Source organism: Apteryx rowi, unplaced genomic scaffold (assembly GCF_003343035.1).
Source record: "Apteryx rowi isolate R43461 unplaced genomic scaffold, aptRow1 scaffold_54, whole genome shotgun sequence".
NCBI lineage: Eukaryota > Metazoa > Chordata > Aves > Apterygiformes > Apterygidae > Apteryx > Apteryx rowi.
This window is the reverse complement of record NW_020450805.1, coordinates 721,056-748,373: the sequence shown is the minus strand read 5'-3', so window position 1 is coordinate 748,373 and position 27,318 is coordinate 721,056. Positions and strand designations below refer to the sequence as shown.

The window sequence follows — 27,318 nt, the reverse complement described above, 5'->3', positions numbered from 1 at the left end:
GCTCACCTCTACAGTTGCTATCAGAGTAAAATATCCAACCAGCCATGTCTGCGTACCCACTAAGTATGCAAACATAGCTGAAAAGAGAACTTAAGATTTTAGTATTCCCTGTTATGATTCAGATGGCTGCCATAAAATAAGAAAAGGATAGTGTTGTTCTAGCTGCCAGTAGGATCCCCTAGACACTAGTGTGTAACAAGAAATACAGAATACATACCGGTGGCTGGCAAGTATAATGCAGTGATAGCTTGCAGACACAAAGGATGATACAATAATAACAGGGTCCAGTGCCACAAAAACAGGATAAAACAGTTTAAAAGCAATTGTTTCCTGGACAAAGTAATCTAGAAGGATAACAAAATCTTAAATAAATGTAAATGACTTATGAAGAGACCTCATTTTTGCAAGAGTAGCTGTGACAGGATCTCTGTTTCAGTTCACAGAAATAACAATACCGTGTGACTTGACTGATACATACAAGTTTTCTGAAAAATAAAACTGAAAACTGTTAATGGGCATGACATAGATGCCAACTGAGAAATTCTTCAAGATAGCGAAGTTCTGTTAGAAACAAGAGTACAAATAATAAAAATCAAGCAATTTCTTCCTTTAAAATCAAAGCCAAATAATACAGTAATTGTGTAAGAAATTTAGACTATCTAACACAAATCACTACCATTCCTTAATGTTGTCTTTAGAACTGCTAAATAAAGCATACTCATTTTTTAAAGTATTTCAATATAAGATGAATGCAGGAGAGTGTTTCCTTGCTTTATAATACAGTCTTAAACCTGTTTTGGCAAACTTATTCTTTTTCCTACTTTATGTCATAAAAGGTAATTTTACTTAATTAAATATGATAATAAAATCTGGTGTTGTGCAGTTCTAAGCTGCATTCAACTTCTATTGAAATATAGCTTAACATAAACCTTGGACAATGATCAGCTACTACACAAATATCACTCATTTCCTTAAACTGCATAAAAATATAAATATTTAAGAATCTGAATAAACCTATAGTTAGCTCTGTTGACATCAAGATATGCAACTGAAGTATATTACCTGATATTAGCAGTAAAAATTACATTTTCTTTCAAATCAAGGCATGTTACAGTTATGCTGACAAGTGAGATTAAAATCTTTCAAAAAAATTCAAATAAAATATAATTTAAATAAATTCTAATCAAAATACTGAAAAACTTCCTTTTTTATTTGTTCAAGAAAATGCTTAGAATAGATTTTAATCTTCTGTTTTTAAAACTTTTTTTTAAATCTAGCAGCCAGCTCTCTCACTCAATAAATATCTAAAAGTTCCTCTGTTCTCTTCCTACAGTCATATTTCAACAACAATTTCTCTTTATATTGAAAAATTCAAAGAAATATCATTATTATTGGCAAAATCAGAGCACTAGATTCAACTTAAAATTCATCTATATTAACTAGTAATCCCTTACAGTAATGAGGTTATCCTCATTACTGACTCTTAATACTTTGTAGCAATATGTGGCTTCCGTATTAACCCAGACTATTCTATTGCTACTTCTTTTTACAAACATGTAGAAGTTCAAAGCATATAAATGTAAGTGCTTCAAAAATTAAACAGAAAGTCTGAGTTGACTGTAGCTGTATTTTGAAAATTTTATACTACTGCACATAAAAATAAATTGTGAAACAAGGTGATTTATTACTCATTAACTGGGGGAACTGGGGAACCAATACTTTTGTTAGTCAAATTTCACTTTTTTAGGATACTGCAGACCAAACGCTGGCATTGCTTTTCACATCAACCTTAGACTGAGTTATTTTAACCACATATAAAGAACCCCCCAAATCAGAGTTCTATTACTAATTCATTTAAGAAACTTTTTCAGAGGTTTTCTTCCAAACAGTAAAACCTATAATCCTACTCCTCCACGCCACTCTACCCAATTGAAGTTTTGCATTTGCAATGTGTCATCCAACTATTCGTAACTAAGCGATAGTGAACTGATCTGATCCAAAAAGTCTTCATTCCCTCATCCCTCAAAAACGAGTCTTTTGGATTCCAAATTCATTGTTACTATCCATCACGCAAAGAAATAACTTTATCTGTAAAAAGTCTTTTTTCACTTTTATCTAAAAAATGAAATAATTAATCATCACAACTTATATCCCTGTTTTGTTTAGATTAATTGAACAGTTCCCTCCTCTCCAAGAGGAGTGCTCTCTGTAATGCATTATGTCAATTATGCTTCATTTACATTTTTTTCTCCCTCCCCCTCACACCACAACTACCTCAAAACTTTTTTTTTTTTAAAAAAGCTAAGACTGAGATACAAGATACACTACTTTCCATGACTTAAGATTTTGATGGACAAACCTATACTAATTATTTCTGAACCTCTTCTAATCCAGAACATATCTGCGCTTCTGGTGTGAGGTTTTTAAATAAGTCAGTCAAGGAAACTTATTATTGGAATTTGGTGAATATATTCCTGGATGCTTCTCTCCTCCCAAAAGGAGTGACAGCTATATTATCAGAAAGATAGTTATGCCAACATGTGCATGCTGGAAGAGCTAGTCAAAGGAAATAAAGGGTGGCCATACTGACCCAGCACTTCACCATGACTAATTCCAAAAACCCTCTAAAAATCTGGGGGAGGTAGGGTGTGGGAAATGGTTTTCTTCAATATTAAGTAATTTGGGGAAGGGGACACGTTTCCATTTTGCAAATGTTAATCTTGTGAGACAGTATTAAAAAGCTCTATTTTTTTCCAGCTAGAACCCAGGGTGACAAAAAGGACTGGCAACTACAGAAGCCAGAAGTTTAGGAGGAAGGAGCTCAGATGGTCAGATTAGTGTCCTCAAAGGACAAAAATCAAGTTTCATAAAGCAGTCTCTATCCAAACTACATTGGTTGGTATTAAGGAATGAAGGATGAAAATATAGTCACCAGTTCAATTCTCTATCAAATTTTCCATTATTTTTCTCAGTACAGATATCAAGATAATCAGGCTTTACTTATTAAGTTTTACACAATTCTTCTGAATATTGGCACAGCATTAACATCTTTCTAGTTCTAGAGAATTTTCTTGGTTTATCAGATTTTATTAAAAGAAAGACTCAGAACCGCTGAAAAAAGAACCGGCACAGGGGGAAGGTCTATACTTAGAACACAGAAGCAGGGTGATAAAACTAGAACAGGGAGAAAGGATAGAAGAGCTTGCAAGGACTAAATTTACTAATTATTCTAATAAAAGGAACAGTCAGAAAGAAATACAGATAATACAAAAATATTTAGTGCAAAGCTACTGAAATAGGCAATCTGCTCTTTTGTATATAATCTTATGAAAAAATGTACAAGGACATGGGAGCAATAGTTATATAAGCCCACACTAATTATGGAATAAGTCAGTTCCTATTGTTATACTCTGTTCTTCACAGATAAAAACTAGATAAATACTGATCTAGAATTCTACACTTACAAAAAACTCTGAGATGGATCTGAAAACTTGAAGGAAATTCATTCACAACAGAAAAAGGGGATATATCTGAAGATAACAGATTCTGTACACTTCATATTGATCATCCTTTCACTTAACTTTCTAATGGAAGAAAATAAACTTATATTAACAAAATTATGATAATATTTCTTTGTAAGAGCTTTAATAAATTTTTATTCTATAAGCTCCTTTGAGAAGAGAGCACCTTTACGTACTACCAGAGACAGACATAAGATTTAGTTCTCCTAACAAAGTATCTGGAAAGTTAAGGCAAATATTTCGTGACAGGCTGAAGAAAGCTGAAACAACTTCTATTTTAATATTAATGCCAAAACATTATGCTGCTGTTTGCAGTATTACATTAGAAATCACTCTGAGACTAAATAAAATTAATGCACTCTAAACAGAAGTACAAGAACCTTAGGTATCAGACATTTCTTTAGTATTCACACTTTTTCTCCGCGCATCGCTGGAGGAGGTTTCAATTTCAAAGATGCATTCAAGAATTCTCTCACATCACACATGCCAGCTAATGCCAGATTTAAGGATCTTTGTTTTCCTAGCATATTGCATACAAAAAATCAGCCAAAACTAGACGCAGGAGAGAAGTCTGTCTGCTCCTGCTGTAGGTGACGTCATCAGCTAATTGTTAATTTTGAATCATAGGCATGCATTTATCCATCCCTAACCTTGATGATGTTCTTGATTGCTCTCCAGTTCCACTGCTACTAAGTCATTATTTTAGTAGCAGTAAATGACACAATTAATCATAATTTCTTGAAAAAGCCCATAATACCAACAAAAACAGTTTCATGAAGTCTAAAAATTATTATTCAATGAAACACTATCTCTTCACTTCAAACAAATTATTTTCAAATTTATTGTTAATATTTCTTCATAAGTTTAGGACGAAGTTGCAAAATTATGGAAAAAGAGAGAGGAAAAAAAAAGTCCTCTATCCCCAGTGCAGAGCCATTTCTCCATAAAATTCCACTTTCTTTGCCTTGCTCAATGGCTATGAAACAGAAGTCTCATGTGGGATTATTYTGAGACACTAGCTTCAAATAGCAACCTTCAATGTTTCTTCAAATCCCATCCATTTCCAACCTAAATTCATGAATCTTGACTGTCATGCTCAAAGCACTTTACTAACTGAATTTCATTTCTCTTTCTGTTCTCTCTCTTCATACAGATACTTCTCTTCTCTAATATTCATCTTAAACCTTTCTTTTCTTACCATTCCCATATCTGTGTTCCTTTACTCCTTTCTTCATGCAATCCTATGACAGATGAATGATTACTACAGCACTAGCTGTCTTCCTTCAGAGACACAGCAGTATGTTAAAACCTAAATAACTAAATAAATCTTCACGAGGCATACAGTAAGTAAAGCATCTATATGATTTTAATGCTGCCATATGTGGCTTTCCTTCTCATCTACTCTACTAAAAAAAGTTCTTTACTGGTTTGGCTGAATTAAGGCAATCCAAAAACCTAGCAACCCACATAATGACTACAAGCTGCAACATAGAGTGACCCACAAACTTAAAATTAATGGAACAGTATAAGACCTCTATAATTGTTTCAACCTGCCTGTATACTCAGATTAAGTTATGCTGTTTTGCAGTTTTAGACATCAAAGAAGTTTAACACAGAAATATTGTCAAATATGGTCTTAAAAAAACAAACAAAACCCTTTAGAAATTCTGACTGCATCATAAGACTCCAGGAGCTAACAGCTCATCTACCCCAGCTTTGACCTCCTGTTAAACACCGATCCCAGTAATGAGCAGAAGTCTGCTTTCAAAGAGGTTTTACTGCAATTCAGAATTATCTAATAATTCATACATACTATGCCTGCTTATACAATTGGGGTCGTCGTGTGCAGGAGATGGGAATATTGTTTTTGTCACTTAGGTACCATGCACATATACAAGTACATTTTATTAATCAGTTACAATTAATACATAACAAATCAGCTGGCGTTATTTTTTAAAATATTTTCAAAGAAATAAAAAAAGATTCTTTCAGAGACAGGTTTACATTATCTATTTTATTTAAGATCATTTCTCACCTTTTAGTATGTGCCTTAGAAATAGAAAACACTTTCAAATAATGATTTTTCTAAAGTAAAAAAAGCTTAATTTTCTCTGTACTCTACGTTCCTTGATAGAAGGAATACTGAAGTTATCATCTGTGAAATGTATAAAGAATGAAGTGGATACCTTTCATTTCCCAAAGCAATATAGAGCAAAACACATTTTTTCACAGTATTTAAGACTGCACAAAAATGGAACATGACTTTATTCTTGGGAAACAAAAATAGATTTGGTCTATTTACCACTTTCCAATCCGGCAAGCTGAAACAAATTTGAACGCAAGTATCTATCACTAATTTAACATTTAAGTTTGACATTGTTTTACGAGTATTCATCTAAACTAGAAACTTAAGAAATTTTGCTCTGAGGTTGCTTCTTTGGCTTTATAATCTGTCTTTCTGGTTATAGTCCTTATTAGCATTCTATCCTTGATGCCTTAAACGTGCTGAGCTCCTGTGGCAGCAGTGCCAGTACAGTGAGTAGTTTAAATCTCTAATCTCCTGTGCAATCCCAACTAGCCTGATCAGCTCTCCACTGATATGAAATCATCATAATTCCTAGGAAGGTTAATGAGAATATATTAAAAAATAAAGAGGGAATCCTGAGACCAGGACACCATCTTCTGGTTCAAAATTCAGGGAAAAGAAAGAAAAAGGAAAAAAGAACCAAACAAAACATCAACTCTGAATGAAAGGACATTCATAGCATTCACTGAATAAAGATAAAAGTAATTTTTTTAATAATAAGCTATCACATGCATTGCACAACTATTAATAAATTTAATTGACAAATTTAGAAAAAGTATTTTCAAATTTTAATAGACAAGATTACTGCATTACATGAAGTCTTTTTCACATCTCTTTGCAAAAGTTTTATATTTTTTAAAATATATTTTTAACTCGCCACTCTCCACACTAAGAGATGGTATCTGGTATCTGAAGCAGTCAGCATATTAAATGCGTGCCCAAGGGTACTCAACAGGGAAGTGTACCGATTCCTTGTATAACCCCTGGTGTTTTCTGCTTTCTGAATTGTTTGAACATTTATCACTTCTTTACAATTTCACGAGAGGTCTCAAGTATGACAGATTAGTACAGTGTGGAGAACTCCATACTGAATAAACCCACTAGTCATACCCCTGCAAAGAATATTTTCAGCTTTGTTTAAAATATTTTCACAACGATGGTACTTTTTGCATGTTTGCATATTAATTGGGCATATCGTTGAATCTGTTTTTGTGAAGTATACTGTATTCTGCAACAGTGGTGCAGAATTCTGGAACAAAAACAACCCCAAATTGTCTCATTTTTCTGAAGTGTAGTAAATTATATCTACTTGGAAAATAGACTGAAGTAAAATGGAAGCGAGCATTTGAAACATGTATTTACGTACAGTTCCATATAAGCCACCCTCTTTGAGCTTCTCACAATGGTTTTCCACACACACAAAAAATACTTTTTATTCTTTAACTAAATAAGATTTCCTCTGACTTATCTTGTCATTTCCATCATGTAATTCCTTACCAAAGGCTTTCAAAAGTTTCTCAAAATGATTTGCTTTTGTCAACTGAATTGTATATACTGCAAGTTTGCTTAATCTAGAGGCTCAAACACCACAAAGTAATCCGCTAAGACTCAAATTCACGCATATGTGCTGAGAAGAGTTTTCTGTTTGAAAACAGATGGATTTAATATTTCTATGAAACGGATTTACTTTTAACCTACTTGATACAACTTCTATTCTGTATTATTATTGCCTCAGAGGTATGCATTATTAACTTGCATTTATAGCACTGAGATTTTAGCATCACGAATTATAGAAAACAAGGAGAAAAAAAAAAAAAGCTCGGCCATCAAGACAAAACACAAACCTTGTGGGAAGGGTACAGCAGCCATCAGCCGTCAGTCTGACTTGGGTTTCATAGCTATCCAGTGGACAAACAACTTGCTGAACAGGAGGGCATTCCACCGTGCTGCAATCCACGCTGAACACTAAAGGAGGGAGAGAAAGTTTGCTTTATTCATGCTTTAGGAGTTTTGTGCAAATGAATTCATCATAAGCAACCAGGTACACATCAGTCAGAAAAAGGATTTAATGAGTGCATTTTCTGTAGTAACAATACAAAATACTTTCACTCCCTTTAACATTAGCTTTTCAAAATTGTAGAGTGAGGAAACAACTGAACTAATATTAGTTAATGAAAAAATATAAAGTTATACAGGCAACCTTAAACAATCATTATACTAGTGAATCAGATTAGTTAGATACTGAGAAACAAAAAATGCTAATATCCAAGATTGTTGCAATACCAGCTGAAGCACTTTTACCAAAAATGCATTTTCCCCCCATTTTAAAACAATTGACAATTTAATAATATTCTTTCCTTTTTCCCCGATTGAAAAAAAAAACCAAAAAACCAAACTGCTTAAAGAGTAAAATACCTGGCATACAAGAAATAAAAAAATATAGAAGATGCACTTCGTATTAATGCTTGCACATGTCAACTACATCATTAAGGATTATTCCAGAAAGCTGTGTTGTTTAGGTATTTATATATGGCAAAATGGAAATGCAGATTAATGTGTCTATCTGTATTAACAAGCTGAAGAATTCATTAGAACTCTTTTTAGGAAGCATCGAATGCTTAGAAAAGGCTGAATATTCACTTAATCCTATGATTCATACTTGGGAAAGTCATAAAACAGCTTTATCTTATTTCATCCTAAATCTCCCATGTTAAAACAAACACTGCTAGTTCAGACAATACCTGTCTGCTATTTCTCATCATAATCATACTAACCAAGTATAGAATTAAAACTACTTCCCTTTTTAAAGAAATAACCTATCAACAGACTGAGTAGGCAGGATGAACTGAATGTTGTTAGACAGAAAATTATGAAGTAGAATATCATTAATTACTGATAAAACTTAATTTTACATCAATACTGACACCATTACTCTTACTGTCTTTTAATACAGTGATTAAGTAGCTTGCCAATGCTAAGTCACGATTTCTTGCAAGAGCTAATTAATTTCAGAAGCCCYATTTTCTCTGTACTAGGCTCACCCTTTCCAGGTTTGATTCTCAGAGGTGCACAGCAATAATTCAACTGACCATAATGAGACAGCAGTCTCAGAAAGTATACACCTAGAAAGTATAGTTCAGTGAGCATTTGAATGAAAGCACAAGTTCCATGAAACAAAAGTTTTTAGCTCATCAAGATTAGAACCAGTAGTTTTGTCCTCAAGACCATTAACTTTCAAAGTATTTACAAATGTGAGTATCCTCTGCGATATTCAGAATCTGCCTTTTCACAGTTATTTGGGAGACAGAGACATCTCTTAAGCCATAAGAGCAACCTGACAAGTTCAAGAAAGGATTCATTGATAAATGCACAAATGAATTAAACTCCATTTGGTGGAACAATTCAGCAAGATCACTAGATTTAAAGGAAAAGATACCAATTACTAATCTAGACTTAACTACAATTATCAAGTCAACTTTTATCCCTCTTTGTAAGCACACAAAGATACCTATTTGGTTTTAAGACAGAAATACTTAATTTTAGAATATATCACTAAAAAACTACATTTTTTTATTCTAAGTGATTACCAAATAAAATGTTTGAAACAGCTTTTCTGAGAAGTGTACATCTAGTTTCACCAAGTACTGAGAACCAGCGTCATCCAACATGAGCTACTCAGTATTGCTAAATAGTTTAAAATCTTTCCAATGGCTATAGTGTCCTAGTACATGTCTCACTAACACTGAAAAGCAGCCCAAACTTTTCTTTCTTCATTAATAAAGGTACATATCTAAGAAAAATAAAATCTAAAAAAAAAAAAAGAAATTTAACAAAGTCCTTAATCCTTTGTAGAGGCATATAATTAAGTGGCTGTAGTCACTCAATGGTTCCCCTATGTGGTTTGACCTACCCATCTACAGCAACTACATTTATCATACCAAAAGAACATAAAGGAATGCCCTGCCGGGTCAAAGTACTGGTCCATCTAACTAGTAGTTTATCTCCAACAGTGGCAATAAGAGATGCTAGTTAGGGAGAGCATGCGAGTTTTGCCACTGTCTGTGATCCATTCCTTCATATTCTACCAGTCTCTGAAATCACTCGACTTGGGGTGTTATAAAGTATATACCTACTCAATCTTTAGAATCCATTTATGCACCTGTTGTGCATGAACTTGTCTATTTTTTTTTTTTTGAAACTTCTGAAAATGGTTGCCCTACAACCTCCTGTGGCAGCAAGTTCCCACAGTTCACCACCTGCTGCATAAATAAGTATTTGATTTGTTTTGAATTGACCTCTTACTAGCACCAGAGTGCCCTCTAGTTTTGGTAAGGATTATTTGGATCTGATGAGCAAAGGATCTGCACACAGCTTATCTACCACCTTCAGAATTTTATAAGCTACATTCGAGCCCCACCTTAGCATTCCCTCCAAAGTGGGAGATCTTTATTATTAGATTAGAAGAAGGAAACAAATGTTCCTGCTTATTTCAAACTTCAGTTGGTTTCTCAAACTTGAATAAGTACTGAGCCAAACTTCCAGAGAAGCTGAAAACATTGTAAGGTTGCAGAACATCCTGTAATTGTATTCTTCATTACTTCAACAAATAAATTACAACTTCCCCCAGATTAATTGTACTAGCACTCAAAAAAAAAAAAAAAAAAGAAAAAAGAGACAGACAGCAGACATTTGCCACTGAAACTAGTTCTGTTTTCATGCATTAATTTGACTCAAATAATTACATAAAATATACATTTCATGAAAGGGTTTATTTTTAATTAGCCAATAAAAAAGTTTTATGTAAAAGTAGTAACTTATAAAAATATGTTATTTTTGTCCATTCTGGAAACATTAAGCTTCACATATATGGTTTGAATAATACATCACTTCAAGAACTCATAAATAAGTTGCAATTTCCTATCATTGAACATGTACTTCACCAGTGTTTTTTTTTTAAGAACATTCATGGATTTTCTTGTGCACTGAATTTGTATACAGTAGCACCTGTGAGTTACTCATTTTTCTATCTGTGAAATTATAGCAGAAATCATACAATGGTTGCAGACCATGACTAAACTGCAGTAATTTGTTACCTCCTTTCTGGACTATAAAACCTAAGTTCCCCGCTTCATGAAATTGTTAATACTCAGGTGAAAATAACTTTATAGTAGAATATGTTATCACAAGTACATTAAGTTTCACCTTCATGTACTACACTGTCTTTTCAAAGAACAGCATGCACAGCTCAGGGACAGTATCGAAATAGCTACCTATGCATCTAAAGATCTGACATCAAGGCAGCATTTGCATCCCTGATGCAATAGAGTGGCTCAGCACAGGAAAGACTAAGTCACAGCTTTCCGAGTGTCTAGTACTAGAGCATAAGGTTAGCTTCTACAGCAACTACAAATCATCACTTAAGACCCTTTGCTTTGAGTTCAGATGTACTTCAACTGGTTCCTCATAAATAACAAAATGCCACATGAAAACATTCTCAAACATTAATTCCACTTTCTCCTTTGGGAGAAGGTGACAGGAAGAAAGCATGAAAGCCAGTGCCTCCTCTTCCCCCAAAAAAGAGTGACATGGCATCCAAGCATCTTTCAGTAGTGATTTCTTTCCCCTGACAGCCCATCTTTTTTACGTTTCTTCACATTTTAGAACATATTAAACACAACCACAAAAGATGATGTTCCAAGACTTTCAGTGCAGCTGTGTCAGTTTGAATCACTTCATTAACTTCTCTGTCATAGATATTTCCCTGTATGGTCCCTCCTCTTTGGCTTATTTTTGCTGATTAAGGAGTTTTGGTCATCTTGTCCATCACCATCTTTGTCAACTTTCGGGCAATTTCTCCAGCTCTGTCAGAAGCGTGTTTGATTTTTCCCAACTTATTTCCTTGAGTCCTTTCCCAATCTCTTCTCCTAAGCCCTCTCAACATTAGCTACTAAAAAAGTATCCAATAAAACTATACAGGTATTATTTCTGTATGTAGCAAAGAATAATAAAATTATACATGAAATTATTATATAAATTCTGCTTCTCTCAAGTATGTACTTGATTTTTCTGACCCTTGTCCTTAGTGCAAGACTTTAAAAATTCCAGATCTGATTTTCAATCCTGAAGTGGTACCAGGGTGGAGCATCAGTCATTTTCCCATGCATCACTCCACACCACCTACAAAATTTCACTACTGATCTCAAACTTTTCATCAGGCCCTGACTGCACAGAAGGCTAAATGCCCAAAACAATACACAAAACAGTAACATTTTCCTTAAAACTGTAAGTGTTTAAACCAAGATTAGGTACCAGAAAAACACCATCACTTTAGTAAGAAAAACCTTCAGGTCATGAAGGGATGTGGGAGAAGGTGAGTGAATCAAAATTCTGTCAAAAAGACTGTTTGAGAGAAGAAGGACAAATCAGTAATCTTCTCAATAGAGATTCTGCCTAATATGACAGACATTTCCCCAAACTTTTCAAAAGATACCACAGACATTTCCCAAAAATTTTCAAAGGATACCAGAACTGAAGAGATGTCACTCCTCAAGTCAGCAATAAAGGTGCTAGAAACACACTGGATCACTGCCATTGAAGTAAACTGTTTACCTTTCTTTATTTGGAAGTGGCAGGCATAGCCTCTATCCAGCTTCAGCAATGTATATTTTGGATTAGATTTTAACTTCATCTTTAAATAAACTAACTTGCTTAAAAACAAAAATCATTGTTCATAATGTTTTAGCATTCTTAACAACTGAGGCACATATATTGCCACAAATCTTGTTTCAGGTTGTTTTTATTTTTATTATTATATATGTTATGCAGCTCCATTTATGACTGCTCATTCAGAGTGTATTTAATAAGAATTCTTATTTTTGAGAACACTTTTTAAGAACTGATAATTTCCAGCTTAAAACCCTGTGTGAATTCAGTGCTCATGAAAGGCCGTATTTACAGCCCGCAGAAGCAAAGTAGGTTGCTTAGGACACCAGACTGGTGTTATCTCAGTTCTGAGCTGAGGAACAGCACCAAAACAAAAGGGACATAACATACTTTTTCTTCCATAGGTGCCACAACTGTTTTCAGATGTTCAGTGGAACAATGGGTAAGAACATTCAAGATGAATTAATGTGGAGATTAACAGACAGATATTATTAGGTTACCAAGTTTCTTCACTCTTCCCTTTAACTGAATACCAGTGCCTTTAATCACTGCCTTCCTAAAGTAAAATAGGCAGAAAAGGAAGAGGATCTCAAAATGAAAGATTCCATTCTTATACTAGCATTTAATGACATGGCAACACTTATTTTCCTTACAGTAAATCAAGTGCCACAGTATTTGAACATATGCAATTCTCAACAGAAGAGTCCAAATTCAAATTCCAGTGTAAGTTGGGGAATGGTGGCATCTTATTTAAGGAACAGAAATAAACAGAGCTTATGCTGTAACTCCACAAATACTTCATATTGGCATAAAACAGCACTGCTATCATAGGAAGCAGTCCCCCCGCCATGAGGAATATGTTTCCACCAGAATCCCATTGCTGGTGCAAAATCTCAAATGGGTGGGTTATGCAGACATGCAAGGATAGCCAGTGTATTCTGGTAGCAGCACTCTCAGAATGACAGTCTTCAAGTCTGCAGCAAAGCATGCAGAACAGTTTCCCCTCTTTGACATGCAAACTGCACAGCCATGTTGACATGATTCAGTAAAACAGGTGACATCAGGCCCATAAGAAACTTGGCATGAACTCTTATCTACCAAGCTTCCAGAATCCATCATCCCATTTCTCTTAGGCAGCATGGTACTAAAAACAGAGGAAACCTGCAACAGAGCATAGCTAAGCTCAGTTCCTCTCTAACTGTTCTTCCCTACAATAAAAGCAAATCCATTAATCGAGATACCAAGTCTCAAGCTCTGAAGACACGATGTTTACTACCAGACTTACCACGGGCTGAAAAAAATATTCCTGACATATTATGCCAGTCCTTTAAAAACTTTGGGTATTAAGAAACAGTATCTGTCTTCCCATTTTGACCGTATTTCAGCAAATACATACACAGAATTCATGTGCTATTCATACACACAGAGAAACAGTAACATGCTACTGCATATACAGTAGTACAAATACATACAAAGAGAGAATAAATGGTATAAAATAGTGTAGAAGAGGCAGGCTGGACTAGGTGACCTCCAGAGGTCTCCCAATCTATAGTATTTTATGATTCTATGAGTCCATGAACATATAACACTGATACTTATGCAACACTTTACCCATTCTTTTGAACAAGTAAACAGATCATTTAGTATATTGCTTAAAAACAGATATACAGTGATGACCATGAAAGAATGGTTTAGATGGAACAAAATATCAAGGCTCATACTGATTTGCAAATTAATAAAAACAAAAACCTCGACTTTCCACAAATAAATGTTTTCAAAAAAATGATTTTGCTATTTGCTCAATCTATCATTTTCTTCATACTTCAAGTGCAATTCTGTTGTCTCTACATGTGCTTTACACTCATTGAAAACAAAATCCCTCCAAAAACTGAATGAACTTCATATTTGAGAAGATTTACCAATTAAAAAAGAAAGTCTTCTGTGGGAGTATATAGTCTAAGATTTGATAACATTAGTCTACTCCTTCCCAGAGGCTCTTCCAGCCTTGTTGGCTGGTTTTTCTTTTGTGATCATTCTACTACCTCAAATACTTGGCAAACGATAGAAGCATCTCGATCAAAGGTATAAAAATGAACCAGGAGGGCTGCTGAAGTCTGACTTGACAAAAATCGGGCTGTGAAGTGACTAACAATTCTAACTGTACTTCAACTTTTTTTTTTTTCTTCCCCTCCCTAAAACCAAGGCATTAGGACTAGTAGGGGTTGCCCTTGCTCTGCAGCTAGTATTTTAGCCATTACATCTTTCAGCCTCTAACACTACCTGGATGCATAAGAGCATTCACCTGTACTCTTCACCCTCATCACCGCACTCTTGCTCCTCCCATCACTGAAGCAACTGCCCTCCTTCCCTACCGCTCCAGTCTCGCCCTTTAAAACCCCCCACCTGAAAACAGGCTCCTACTACCTCTCTTTCACTCCTCCTTGATCCTTCAGGATTGCTGCCTTCTCTAGTCTCCTACCACACACCACTCAACTCTGGCTGCCTGCAACACACTTCCACCATCTCCCAAGGTCTCAAACTTGCTCCTTTCCCTTAGCCCCTCAATTTCTAACACCCACTGCATACCTCTACACATCCCTTAAATGCCATCAATCTCCTTCCCCAATCTCTCCAAAGCCTTTGCTCCTCTACCCTCCAACATACAACTTAACTTCTCCAGTCCCATGTACGTTTACCTTCTAATGCCCTACAATTAAAAAAAAATACAAACTACTTCAGGAAACAACATAAAGTTACACAAACACACTAATGAGAATAATCGCATACTTATTCTGAATATTCTGTAATGCCAACAAGCCAAAACCAGCCTTCAAGAAGTAACCTACAGAGTTAAGTCCTAAATTGAGTTCTTTATAAATTACAAATTGGGAATGTAAATAACAGCTGGGAAAATATCAGAGCTAAAATTTATTCTGAGAAATTGAAACATAATTCAAAGTCAGTAAGGTAAAATTAAATAAAGACATATTTGAAGTATATTATGAGAAGAATTCAATTGTACAAATATAATGATTCAGTAGCAGTCCTGCAGTGGAAAGATCTTGGGATCACAGTATTTCACAAATTAAGTACAACTCTTTCAAAAGATTCAACTCTTATTTAGAATTTTGTTTGAAAGACACAGAAAGTAACTATTCTTCGGTACTGTGCGGATGAAGGCTCCACCAAAATACCAGTCTGCCTTCAGACACTACATTTCAGAGATGTGGATAAATGCAAGAAAGCTTAGAGAAGAACAATGATTAAGAGGCCAAGGAGATGATGCCATAAAAAAAGCTTACTTGCTTATTGATGAAAGAAGGCTAAGGCAGACAAAATGTTCCAAAGCAAGCTATAAAGACTTGTTTGCCAACTCCTCCCGGACAGAGAAAGTAGTAGTTTGTTTAAATTTCCACCCGGGTAGATTTGCATTTAGATATTAGGAAAAATGGAAAGAGAAGCACTAGAACAAAGACTGTAGAACATTGCTCTCTGGAGGTTTTTTAAAACACGTTAAACAAACATAGTTAAGGCATAGCCTAAGCATACTTGAACCTGTTTCCATATGAGATTTTGGATTATACAATTGTATGCACCTGTTTTCAGGCCTATATTTTTATTGATCATCTCTGCCCAAGCCTGAATCACACAGAAGAGTTAGTTACATCTTYCACTTCACTGAGAAAAATAAATCACAAGAAAGGGTTATTTGTGGTCCTATGAAATAGAAAAATGGACAAACACTGAAAACATTGCCAAGTGTTTCATTATGTTCTCCTGTGTCACTTGCTCGACATCCTGCAATCCGTTTGCCCTCTCATTTTTAAGGGTCATCACTACAGAAACCTTAAGACAGTAATCTTAATTCCACGTCCATGCACAATATAGTCCTATATAAAAAGCTTTATATAACATAATCAGCATATCAAGTGTGTCACTTTCACTAGAAATATTCATTGTAATACATTATTCCCAGTAAAAATTAATTTAAATGGAGCAACAAGGGAAAAGAGAGAAAATAAACTTATAATATTTCTCATCTGCTTTTTAAAGAGACATTGCCCACAGAATCATTGGAAACTTGCAGGCCATTTAGAAGAATTCAGATAATATACAGGCTTTATTAGATACCAATCAAATAAATTATTGTGCATATTAAACACATAACAGGAAAAAAATGCAAGATGAAAATGAAAAAAAGCAAGTTTCCATTTTTACCTGGTTTACATTCATAGAGATCACAGCATTCCCCTGGCTTTCCTGATGCCTTAGAAACCAATATATTCAGATAGCCAGGTTGGCAAACTTTCCTCAAGCAACCTGCAGGATTACACACACAACGGCTTGGGAGTGGGCAGCATTCGCCAGGGGGAGCATAACCTTCGATCAAGATGGAATCCTCCGGACAGCGAGGAGAAAACTGGACCTCACAGCGGGCCTTGGAGCAATCAGGTTTCTCTTCTGAAAGGGAGAGAAAAAAAAAAATCAGCATGCCATATACATCAATAAAAAACTGAACTGAAGCTTAAGCTGTAAAGAGGTCAGATAAAGTTCCCTCCTCTCCCTAATAAAAAGGAAACTGCTTCTACTAAATTGTTTAGCAAAAATCATGGGATATACTTAAAAAAAATCTTGGTATTTGCAGGATGACAAGTATGTTACAAAATATTGCACAAAAATTCCAATTGGCACTATACTGAACTCACAATCTCAAAAGCAGCCATGAAATTAAGCATTCAGCCTTGACATTAAGAAGCAACTTATCACATCATGCACAGCCCTGATGTTCACACCTATACCTTCAGTTTCCTACAACTTTCCATTACGAGAAACTGGCTTTAGCTGATTGATTCATTACACTTGAATGACCTAAACTGAGATTTCATAAACTCAAAAAATCTTGTTAAAAATTCAACAGCTAACATATTTGGAGAGTCCATAGAGAGCCTGACTGATATTTTACTGCACATGCTCCCAATGCTGACATCGAAACACTGTCATTCCTATATACTTCAATGGCTTGAGCAGTGGAAGAGAAAAGAATTGGGTGCAGACGTATACCAACAACAAAAGGAATATTGAGGAACAGGGTGAACAGGTTGGTAGGAATGGTGACAAACATGACAACACTGAGAAGGACAAAGAGATGATGAAGACACAATGGAAGGTTTTCAGACAACTAGATAACACTCTTCCAAAAGTTGAAAAAGTTAAGACTCCTCATCCTCTAAAAACCCAATCTCAATTCTGGCAAAAAAGTTGTCACACCTTGCAGTGACCAAGCTACATGGGCAGAACCAGACCACTCCTGTGATCTATTTATTCCACAGTGCAAATAGTAAGAAACTTGGTTGTATCCAAGATGATCTCACTTTGCTCAATACATCTGAACACCATCACAACACAAATGCATTCAGGACACTCAGAAGACAAGTATCATTAGGAAAGGAGGATATGGAGACTCAGTATTTTAAGTGTATGGAGACAACACAGGGAGACTTCCCAGGCCTGACAGGAGGGAAAAAAAGAAAAAAAAAAAAAGAAAAAAAAGAAAGAAACACAAGAACGTAATTTATAAATTGTTGCACCACTCCTTGATTATTTATAGGTTTGTAAACTAGATGATTCTACTAATGTGACTAATTATCCCCACATAACTGATCAGCTACTTATTTGCTGTCATTAAAGCTAGATGCAGAATAGTAGAAACAAGCAGCTGTACAACACCAACTTTTATTAATCTAATTCTATTTAATTCCACTTTAGAAGTTAATCTCTAGTGATAATATCAATGATAAAGATGCATTAAACATGAGCATCTCCAATAAAAAAAAGTTAAGAATATCTATTCCAATTTATTGTTTTTAGAATTACTAAAATTACTGGATATATTTTTTAAACTAAAAGCAAAACAGCAAATATGAAATTCTGCTTCCAACCATATCCTGAACATACTTTAGAGCAAAAAATTTTTCCAGAGGATCACTTTTATACTTCATTTCAGTATTTTGTTTGGATTTCACTATTCCAGGCGATACTGAAAAAAATCAAAGCAACATTGCTTGTATAGATGGCTGATTTTCTAACTGTGATTTAGTTTCACTTAGAGGGACATAAAGCCTGCATATGTTAAGTACTTAGAAAAATGGTATCCTAGGTTATTACATTTGCCTCAATGTTAGTTGGCAAATACAGCACAGAGTCAAAAAACAATTTCACATATTTCTTTCATGTACAAGCGCTTTGTATTTTTCTTACAGGCTATACAGATTAGTAATTTACATGTGATATCAACAGTGTCATAAATCTTTTCTTCCAGTTAAAGACAAGAAAACACAACGTTATTTCCATCTACCTGATAAAATTGCTTTGGCTAGATATATACTTTGCCTAGATTTTTATATAACATTTTAACTTTTTTTTAAACCTTACATTGCCTTTATATTTAAGCTCTTACCTGCTTCATTAAATACATTGTTCAGACTGAACATGACCGGTTACTAAGATTTACTGCAGACAGTCACTAAGACAGCTGTATAAACAATAGATAACATGCTAGTTTTGGTATTTTATTGGCATTCTTTAGTTTATGGAAATAGTTTAAAAAAAAGCTCAAAAGTTTTAGCTTTTCAAAAGATATATTTTCGATTGCCACTGCCTTTTGTTCAGTCCTTCACAGACAAGCAATAGAGTAATAGTGGAATAGCAGCCCTTGAAGTTATGCTCACTGTAGATCCTTAAAATTACACTGTTACTTGGGCTGCCCCAGCATTATGTATTCAAAAATATTCTGATTTTTATGACTAACAGATAATCCTATCCTCATGCAATATCTCTTGCGATATTCATATTGTACATATTTAAGCAAGTTTAACCATGATTTTTACTTGACTGCATTTACCTATAAACATATTTTACCCTACAAACTCTTTCTGTCTGAAGTCGTTGCAGACTACGCTCATGACAGCACTGACCAATTTAAGGCGTCTTTCAGAAATGCAAGAGCTGTCAAAGATGCAAGTCAAACAGCAGCATTCAGACTATTTAGGATTTTAGATATATTTACGTGGAACACCAATGCAAGGCCTGTTGTTGAAGTTGATAAGATCACCTAGCAAAACATGTGCAGGAACAAGCTGGTGCCAATGGGAGCATGTCAGAAGCATCACAACCAGTGGAAAGGAGGAAAAAACAAAAAACAAAAAAAAAACCTTAAACAGAAAATCATGACAAGTACTATTAGATGAAATGTTCACTCCCTGTTTTATAGTTATCTTTGATAACTTTTTCCACATTAGAGTCTTGTACCCAATACAGCTAACTGTAACAGAATACAGTGGGACTCCAAAAACTACTACTAATTAATAAAACTTGCATCATTTGTAAGAGGAAATGGTTTAAACAGAAGCAGTTACCACCTTGCAAATATTTGTTTGTGTTTTAATGTAAGATTACATAGGGCAGCAGATACTTATAAATCAAATGCAAGATTTTCTTCTTAATGAATGTCACTACTGCTTTTGGACTTTATACCAAATAAACAAACAAACCCTACTGCTATTTCTATAAATACTTTGTTTCCAAATTATAACCAAGTTATGTATATTGCAAAATACTGCCTTCACAGTATAAAAGTGATGAAAGGGAACAGCAGAAAGGTCAGATGTATTAACACAAGTCATATCAGTCAATGGTTGATTTTCATTCAGGTTCCCTATTGCTAGGCTATATCAGAGTCGAAAGCAGCAGAAGAGCCTTTCCACAGGCTATATCGTTATTCAGTCATGGATTTTAACGTGTTTTTCCTGTAGCAGAAAGCAGCAAGCGGCTAAAGCAATCTGCGACTTGCAGTATTGAAAGTGTGTCCTTGAAGACTCCCTACTTTGCCCTTTGGGAAACAACTGTTATCTGAAACACGAGACAGCAGCAGCTCCCACAATAGGGTTAGTATGTTTGAGCTAGCACCTTAATCAGCTAGCACCTTCTGTTGCACTGCCTATCAGTAAAAGCTGATAAGGGCTTCTCATTTTAATACCAGGCCTGAATAAAACAGATTACTTTTAAGCAACCATTAAGAAAAGTTTCAATATTTTTCTTCTTGTCATCTTGGCAAATGGCAAACTTGCAAGGATATCCACCTTTTCTAATTACAAGGATAGAATTTTGTATACAAGGCATATTTCTAAAACCCATTGTGCTAAACTTGTTTACCTTTTCATTCCTTGATCCAAGAAGGCATTGAAATTGAATTTGTTCCCAAAATAAATGATGACAAACATTAATACAGCCATAAGTGTCACTGTTTTAATAGGATCCCTGATTTAATTCCATTACCTACAGCTATTTAAGATTTCATCAAACAAGAGGAACTGCTTGTTTAACAGCTCTTTTCTCCCTTATTAAAAAACACTTCCAGCCCTTACAAAAGTAACACAGAAGAAAACCTCTGTGAGGGCAGAATAATTAAAAATACGATAACAGACTATCTCAGCCTGAAAGTTAGGACAATGGCAAGCTGCATTCCACAAAGAAACAACTGTGAATTAACTCACCAGTGATATTTTTGCCGTACTACCTTTTTTATACACCAAACCGTGATTATTTCAAGGTGGCTTCTCAATAGACCAAAGTAGATTCATGAGAAGAGAAACCTATTGCTTCTGGAAGCACAGCCAGCTAGCTACTCTCCATTACACAAATCAGGATCTTCCTAATCCAACATCTTCAGTCATGCAAGGTATCAATACTTAAGCTCTGCTTGATTATCTTATTTTTATAATAAATAGATCATAAATAATTATTTTATTAGAGAATTTCCCATCCCTCTGGGTCCTCAGAAACAGGTCACCTTCATTTTTCAAAGTAGCATATCAGAAATCAGATCTTCCAGGAAAGGGAGGACTATACATGTGACTTACTATGAAATAAATTAGCACAGCAAATATATATGAGACTTACTCCCCAATAAAGAAAAATCCTAATACATATTTATTGTGAGGCAAGAAAATATGCATAGGTTACTTTTTCCTAATGCATACTGTAGATTCCCTCACAATAATGATTTTATGTAGCCACAACTGCAAGTAGGAGGAGAATAAAGCTATCTGTTAAAGCAGATGTCTTTTTTAATTAAGAGTTTGTGCTCAGGACACTTAATATACTAATTAAAATATATACTTATAAGATGTTCTGCTTCTGCCCTTGAAGTAGCTAATAGGTCTCATTTAATAAATTGTCCATTTTAGCAAGGCAAGTAATTGCTCATCCAATTCACAAATTAATGTAGTGCGGAGTTGCACACGCTTTTGCTGTTTAACATCAAGGATCAAACAGTTAAGGTAAAAATGATATACAATTTAATCACATTTCAGTCTCTCCAAAAAATAAACAAAACAAAAAAACCAAACCCAGAATGCATTAACAAGAATAATAATCAGTTACTTGTCAAGAATGTATACAACAAACTCAGTTCTGAAAGATTAACTCTGAACAGATAACTTACAGCCCAACTAGAAAAACTCAGTTGGCTGTGAATGTTGCCTTCATGTTAAAATAAATGAATGAATAAATAAATAAATAATAAATCACAATTCAAATCACTTCCCAAAGAACACAGGTTATCAGGTGATTTGCTGATGAGCTTTCTCTGTAAGCCACACTTTATACAATCTTTCAAACACCACAGAAGCTGGAAGCATTCAGTATCTCTGAAATCTGCTGATACAGGTCACCAGCCTTTGCTAGCAAAAAAAATCTCTATGGAGATAAAGGAAGAGCCTGGATCAGTCAAGCTGGGAGTTGCATGAACTACCTATTTGGAGCCAAGGAATCCTCCTGACACATTGTGGAACGTATCTGGAAAGATGACATTTTAGTAATATGAACACAATCCAAATAGAGTAATTGACATTCTGAAAAAAATCAATATAAGAATCTGACGGATCCTTGGAAACAATCTGCAGAATATCTACTCAAGAAGGCAGCTTTGCAGATTGTTTATATAAAATTGTTCAGTTTACCATTGACAGCACCACCTTTAGGTATACRTTACTGTTGGTACGAGATTTGCACAGACTTGTATTTCATAATTAACTTTCTACACATCTGAAGGATCATGCTTACTTGCTGTTACTTTGCAACTAGCCTGCAAAAAAACCTACCACTAGTAAGCACATGACAGAGGACAACGTACAAATACCAAGAATAGCTGAACCACCTAAATGACAATGTGCTGTGTGTTTTAAAATAAAAGGAGCTACATACAGTGATCGGTCATTTAAAAGTCAGAATTTGTCAAAAATCAAACACAGAAATCTTCTGGTTTTCACTTCAGAAGGACACAGGGAAGTTGTGGTACCTCAGAAGCCGTAGTATAATATCGTTCAAACTGACCTTTCACTGCAACCAGTGTATTTGTTCTAAAGTTCATGAGGGGTAGGAGAGCAGTCTTCAATGGATGGAAAAATAAAAGTAAGGAGAAATCAGGATTTGGATTTAGGTGAGAGGGTTTTTTTGTCATTAATATCAGAGAGGGTCTGTCATGAAACAACAATCATAAAGCTAGAAGCAGATACCCACATTTCAGAAATTTTCTCCATATCAAAAGCAGCTACATAATTTAAAAATTATGTTTTCCCATGACTTTATGAAGTTATTACAGGGAAGTGGAGGTTTAGCAGCAAGTCGCCTTTAGAGCGCTAAACTCTCTATTTTACAACCAATGCTTTCTCAGAAAGAAGGTAACTTCTTTACCTTCCTGAAAGATTTATACAATACTGGACATTTAAACTGTCCTTTAGCTAGCAGTATTTATTAAGACTGCAACTGAACATAGGAAGTCTAGATCTCAATTTATTTTTCTGTTTGTAACTTGTAAAAAAGCCCACCCAAACACAAACCACATACACCCCCCCTCCTCCCCCCCATGCATCCTGGCTAATACCAAGGCAGTGCAGAAATCAAGATGGGTCCTGAAGGAGAATTAAAAACTTAGCTTTCACCTCTGTATCAAATTCTTTTCCTTCATTATGTTTGCATGCTCTGCTTTGACACGCAGAGAAAGTATATGCCAAGTATAGTTAATGAGAAAAGCAGAACAGTTAAAGCATTGGTTAGCATAGTGAAAAGACCTTAAGGTATAAGGTAGTGTGGGAGAAATTGAGGAAAAAAAGCTGGAATGGTGGTAGGAGGGTATTCTGCTTACTTTTCAGGTGAAATGAAACAGATCCCTGCTTTTCTGGAAATCTTTTTAGGGAGCGATTTTTATCATTTTGTCAAAACTTCACATGACCAGATGCCTTTACTCAGTCACCATAGAAACAAGGACAGAATGTTTTCATAGAAGGAGAAAGTTAAAGAAACTATAGTAGACACAGGTCCTAATGTTTCCACAGAGATACTTAAACTATTCTACAGCTGCTCTTTTAAAAACAAGTTTAAGATGCACATGTATGTATACACATATATAGATATTAAAATTTACTTTTTTCTGCTATGCCCCTTAAGAGAAATACACAATAGGAACAATTCTGAAATAGGTAACTTCATATTTGATAGACTGTATTTTTCAAAAAAGTTCTTGTTCAAAATAGCATATGGTTCATTAACATGAACTCATTGTATAACTAAGCAAAGTGATGCAATAATGTAAGCATACCTGCTTTGAAGATACATGCAGTGCAGTTTTGCATTTTTGTTCAGCTGTCAACTGTTTTTGTGAAATCTAGGCTAAAATTTTTGCTTGACAGCCTTACAGCTGCCATTGGAACACATTCCAAACAATAGGCATATTGTACTGTTATACAGTGGCAGGAAGGAAATATTAAAAGGATTAGGGATAAACAAGAAAAATGATTACCCAGCTGAAGCAGTCAGACAGACAGGGATCGATACAGGAATGCAAAATACCCCAAAGGATTTTCAAGAATCAAAGGGACAGTTATAGTAGATTAAAAAATGAGATTATCTTACACATACAATTTGTACATTACTGTATACGGATGAACTGCTACAAATAAAAAAGAAACTAGAGCCTGACCTTTTAACTAAAACTGAACTTCATTTAAAGCCCATTCCATTTTTTAAATGAGTTTTGCTTCACTTTCCAGCTTTCTGACCCCCTGGATTTTACATACTACAACACAACGGAGCAATCTGTCTGCCCCATATTTTAGCCTGATTTTCTTGTGATGTGATAGCAACAACCTGTACTTAGCAGAGATTAAGAGAGTCATACAAATAAGACAGTCATAGACACAAGTTATACTAAATATACACTGGATTACCAAAATACATCTTTACAACTTGCTTTTCACTATGGATTTGCCAAAATTTTTTCGTTTCAAGTTAGGGCCAAATATCCAGGTACAAGGGCTTAGCCATTCAAGACAGTGGCTTCACTCAAGACATTACTTCACCCAGAATTTTAGCCTGAATGAAGTAAGATACAATCCCATTTGGACAGCAAAGCCATTAGTATGTTGTATTCCACTTCCTGAACTTCTTGCTTTTCATATACTGAAAACACTAAAAAGAAAGGTGGTATTCAAAACCAAAACACACATCAGAACGGAAATCAAGTCTTAGTTCAAGGCATTCTCTGCCAAAGAAAGGGTTTTGAAGAAATCAGTGTGGATTTATGAGACTTCAGATGCCACTGAATCTAAATGCAAATGCAAATTTGGCRAAACCAGTACTGTTTGTGGAAGTAGCTGCAATTGGGTTCAAGCCTCCCAGCTGAAAGCATTTCTGAAATAGGATTGGAAATTGTCCTGTTTGGGTGTCTCAAAGTTAGTCTTCTTATTACTCCCTTTCCTTTAAAAACTGTTGTCAATGAAGAGGTATTATTATTTTTTTAATAGAAATTAGTAGCTTGACATCAACAAAATAACTTCAGTTAATCCAAAGTGATAATTGATAACATTAGCTCTTTTGACAGAACTGTATGAGCAGTACATAAAAGAGAAGCAAATCAATCCAGCCTGCCGTAGCCCAGAAAAGGAGAAGTAAACAATTCCAGGGATAGGATCCATATTACTGACAAAGGTGCAGAACTAAAGCACCTTTAAACCTCAATATTGAAAATGCCTCAGAAGCTAGATGGAGAGATGACTGGAAAAATACCTGTAGTCAGATTTATAAACATGAAGAAATGCACAATAATGAAGTTATGTGCCTAATGAGATTTACAGATATGCGGAGGTACCCAGCAGGCACTGAAGCAGCTGGGTTATCCCCATTTAAAAAACAAACAAAAGGTTTTATGTACTATCATGACTGGAGTAACAACATACTGCGATTTCTTTATATAAGAGAGCCTGTTGCTCTGGATGAATGATACTGCTCATAGCATTACTGAACCTATTTACTTGCACATCAGTTGAAATCTCAAAACAAAGGAGGAGCATGTACATAGTAATGAGATGGTCTCAAGTATGGAGCAAGGGCTTCAACCAAAGAATGCCAAAAAGATTTGGAAGTAAATCAAAAATGAAGAAATGAAATTCATAACCAGTATAAGCTACACACGCTTCAGTGACTTAGAAAAATCTGCACCAGTAGTAAATTTACCTAAAGGGAACAAATAGAGCAGAAAGTATTCTTTATTGCAATGATACAAGCAGCTGCAAACCAAAGGAAATTCTGTATGTGTGACAAACTGATAGTAAAGCACAACTATATGGAGCAATTCTGCTTTGTGTAGTTTAAGAAAAATATAAGCTAATAGACAGCTGGAGAAATAACCATAAGTATTCACTGCAGGAGAAGTATTGCAACGAACACCTTGAGGGGAGCGTGAGAAAGGGATTCGAATTAGAACACGTAACTAATGCTGCACAAAGGGCAAAAGCACTGGAGACAATTCTGGAGGTAAAGCGTACAGAACTACATACTGCACCTCAAACCAGTACCCAGAGTAGCATTCCCAAAGCATTACATCTGCCTCCTCAGGAAGATCTTAAAATGTAAGCAAAATGATGACCGGAAAACACTTGCATTTACTGTAAATTTAATCTACAAYCAAAATAAACACCTGAATTTACAAAAAAAGGTAATTCACATATATAGAAAGAGATAGCAACCAAAATAAAACTCAGAGCAACAAGAAGAGCAATCAGTTATGTAGAGCTAGTTCAAAAAAAGGAACTGAGTTACAGTAATTAACTTAGAAGGGAGGGTTTTGATAGCCACAGTAACACGACTTTTTAATTACKGTAACTGAATGGCCTGCTGCCTGTCCTTCAACCTAAAAAAAAAAATCAAAATTAACTTACAATATGTCAGGTTCTCTGACCTCTGTTAGCATTAAAAACACAAAACAAACACCTCCTCCCCCCCCGCCCAAGGACTTGAACACCTGAAGATACTTCTGGAAAGTAAACTCCATTATGCAAACTAGTTCTCCTACCTATTAATTTGTAGTTATTTTCAAAATACCTCTGTATGCTTGTTAACAGCTTAACCACATATTTCTTAAATCCCTCTTTAAGAATACTCAAGATACATAAGAGTTATCTCTGTTCAACATTTCATCCTTTTCTCATCTATATTAACCTGTCTTATAATACTTTAGTATCAAAAAGCAAGAAAAGAGGCACAGCTTCCTCCTTTTAGGCAATCCCAAGCCAACTATTTCCAATAGTGACAACCAGTGCCCATGACCTTCAAGAAATTTTCATTCTCCAACCTGCTATGGTTCAAGTTCTCCCTTGGCTTCACTGGGTTGGCTTTTTCTTCTTCTAAATATCCTCTCTAAATCTCATAATTTATATGCATTTCCATTCTTTAAAGATCTTTAGTAGTTTGGAAAATCTTAACACTTTAATATATTATTTTAATATATTTCTTATATTACATGAATATCTTTGTAGAATTCTTCTTCCTAGAAAGTTAGTACTGACTACAGTAACTAATACTTTACTACTCAATTACTGGACTTGCACCAAATTACTGAATAAAATTTCTATGCATTAATTAGGACAACAGAAAACAGCTGGAGTTATTTGAGAAAATATGACAGGATAGCAAAAGGGACAGTATAATTTGGGG

The 27,318-nt window shown here is 35.0% G+C and overlaps 1 protein-coding gene across 1 annotated transcript in view; it reads right to left on the bottom strand.

The window, feature by feature from the left end:
• Positions 1-27,318, bottom strand: part of CRIM1 (cysteine rich transmembrane BMP regulator 1) — a 217,806-nt gene that overhangs the window by 107,364 nt on the left and 83,124 nt on the right. Inside the window, exons 3-4 of the mRNA XM_026081276.1 lie at positions 16,489-16,731; positions 7,452-7,572 (exon numbers count right to left, since the gene is read on the bottom strand). Of these exons, the coding sequence (XP_025937061.1) occupies positions 7,452-7,572; positions 16,489-16,731 (364 nt within the window). The remainder of the gene's footprint in view (positions 1-7,451; positions 7,573-16,488; positions 16,732-27,318) is intronic.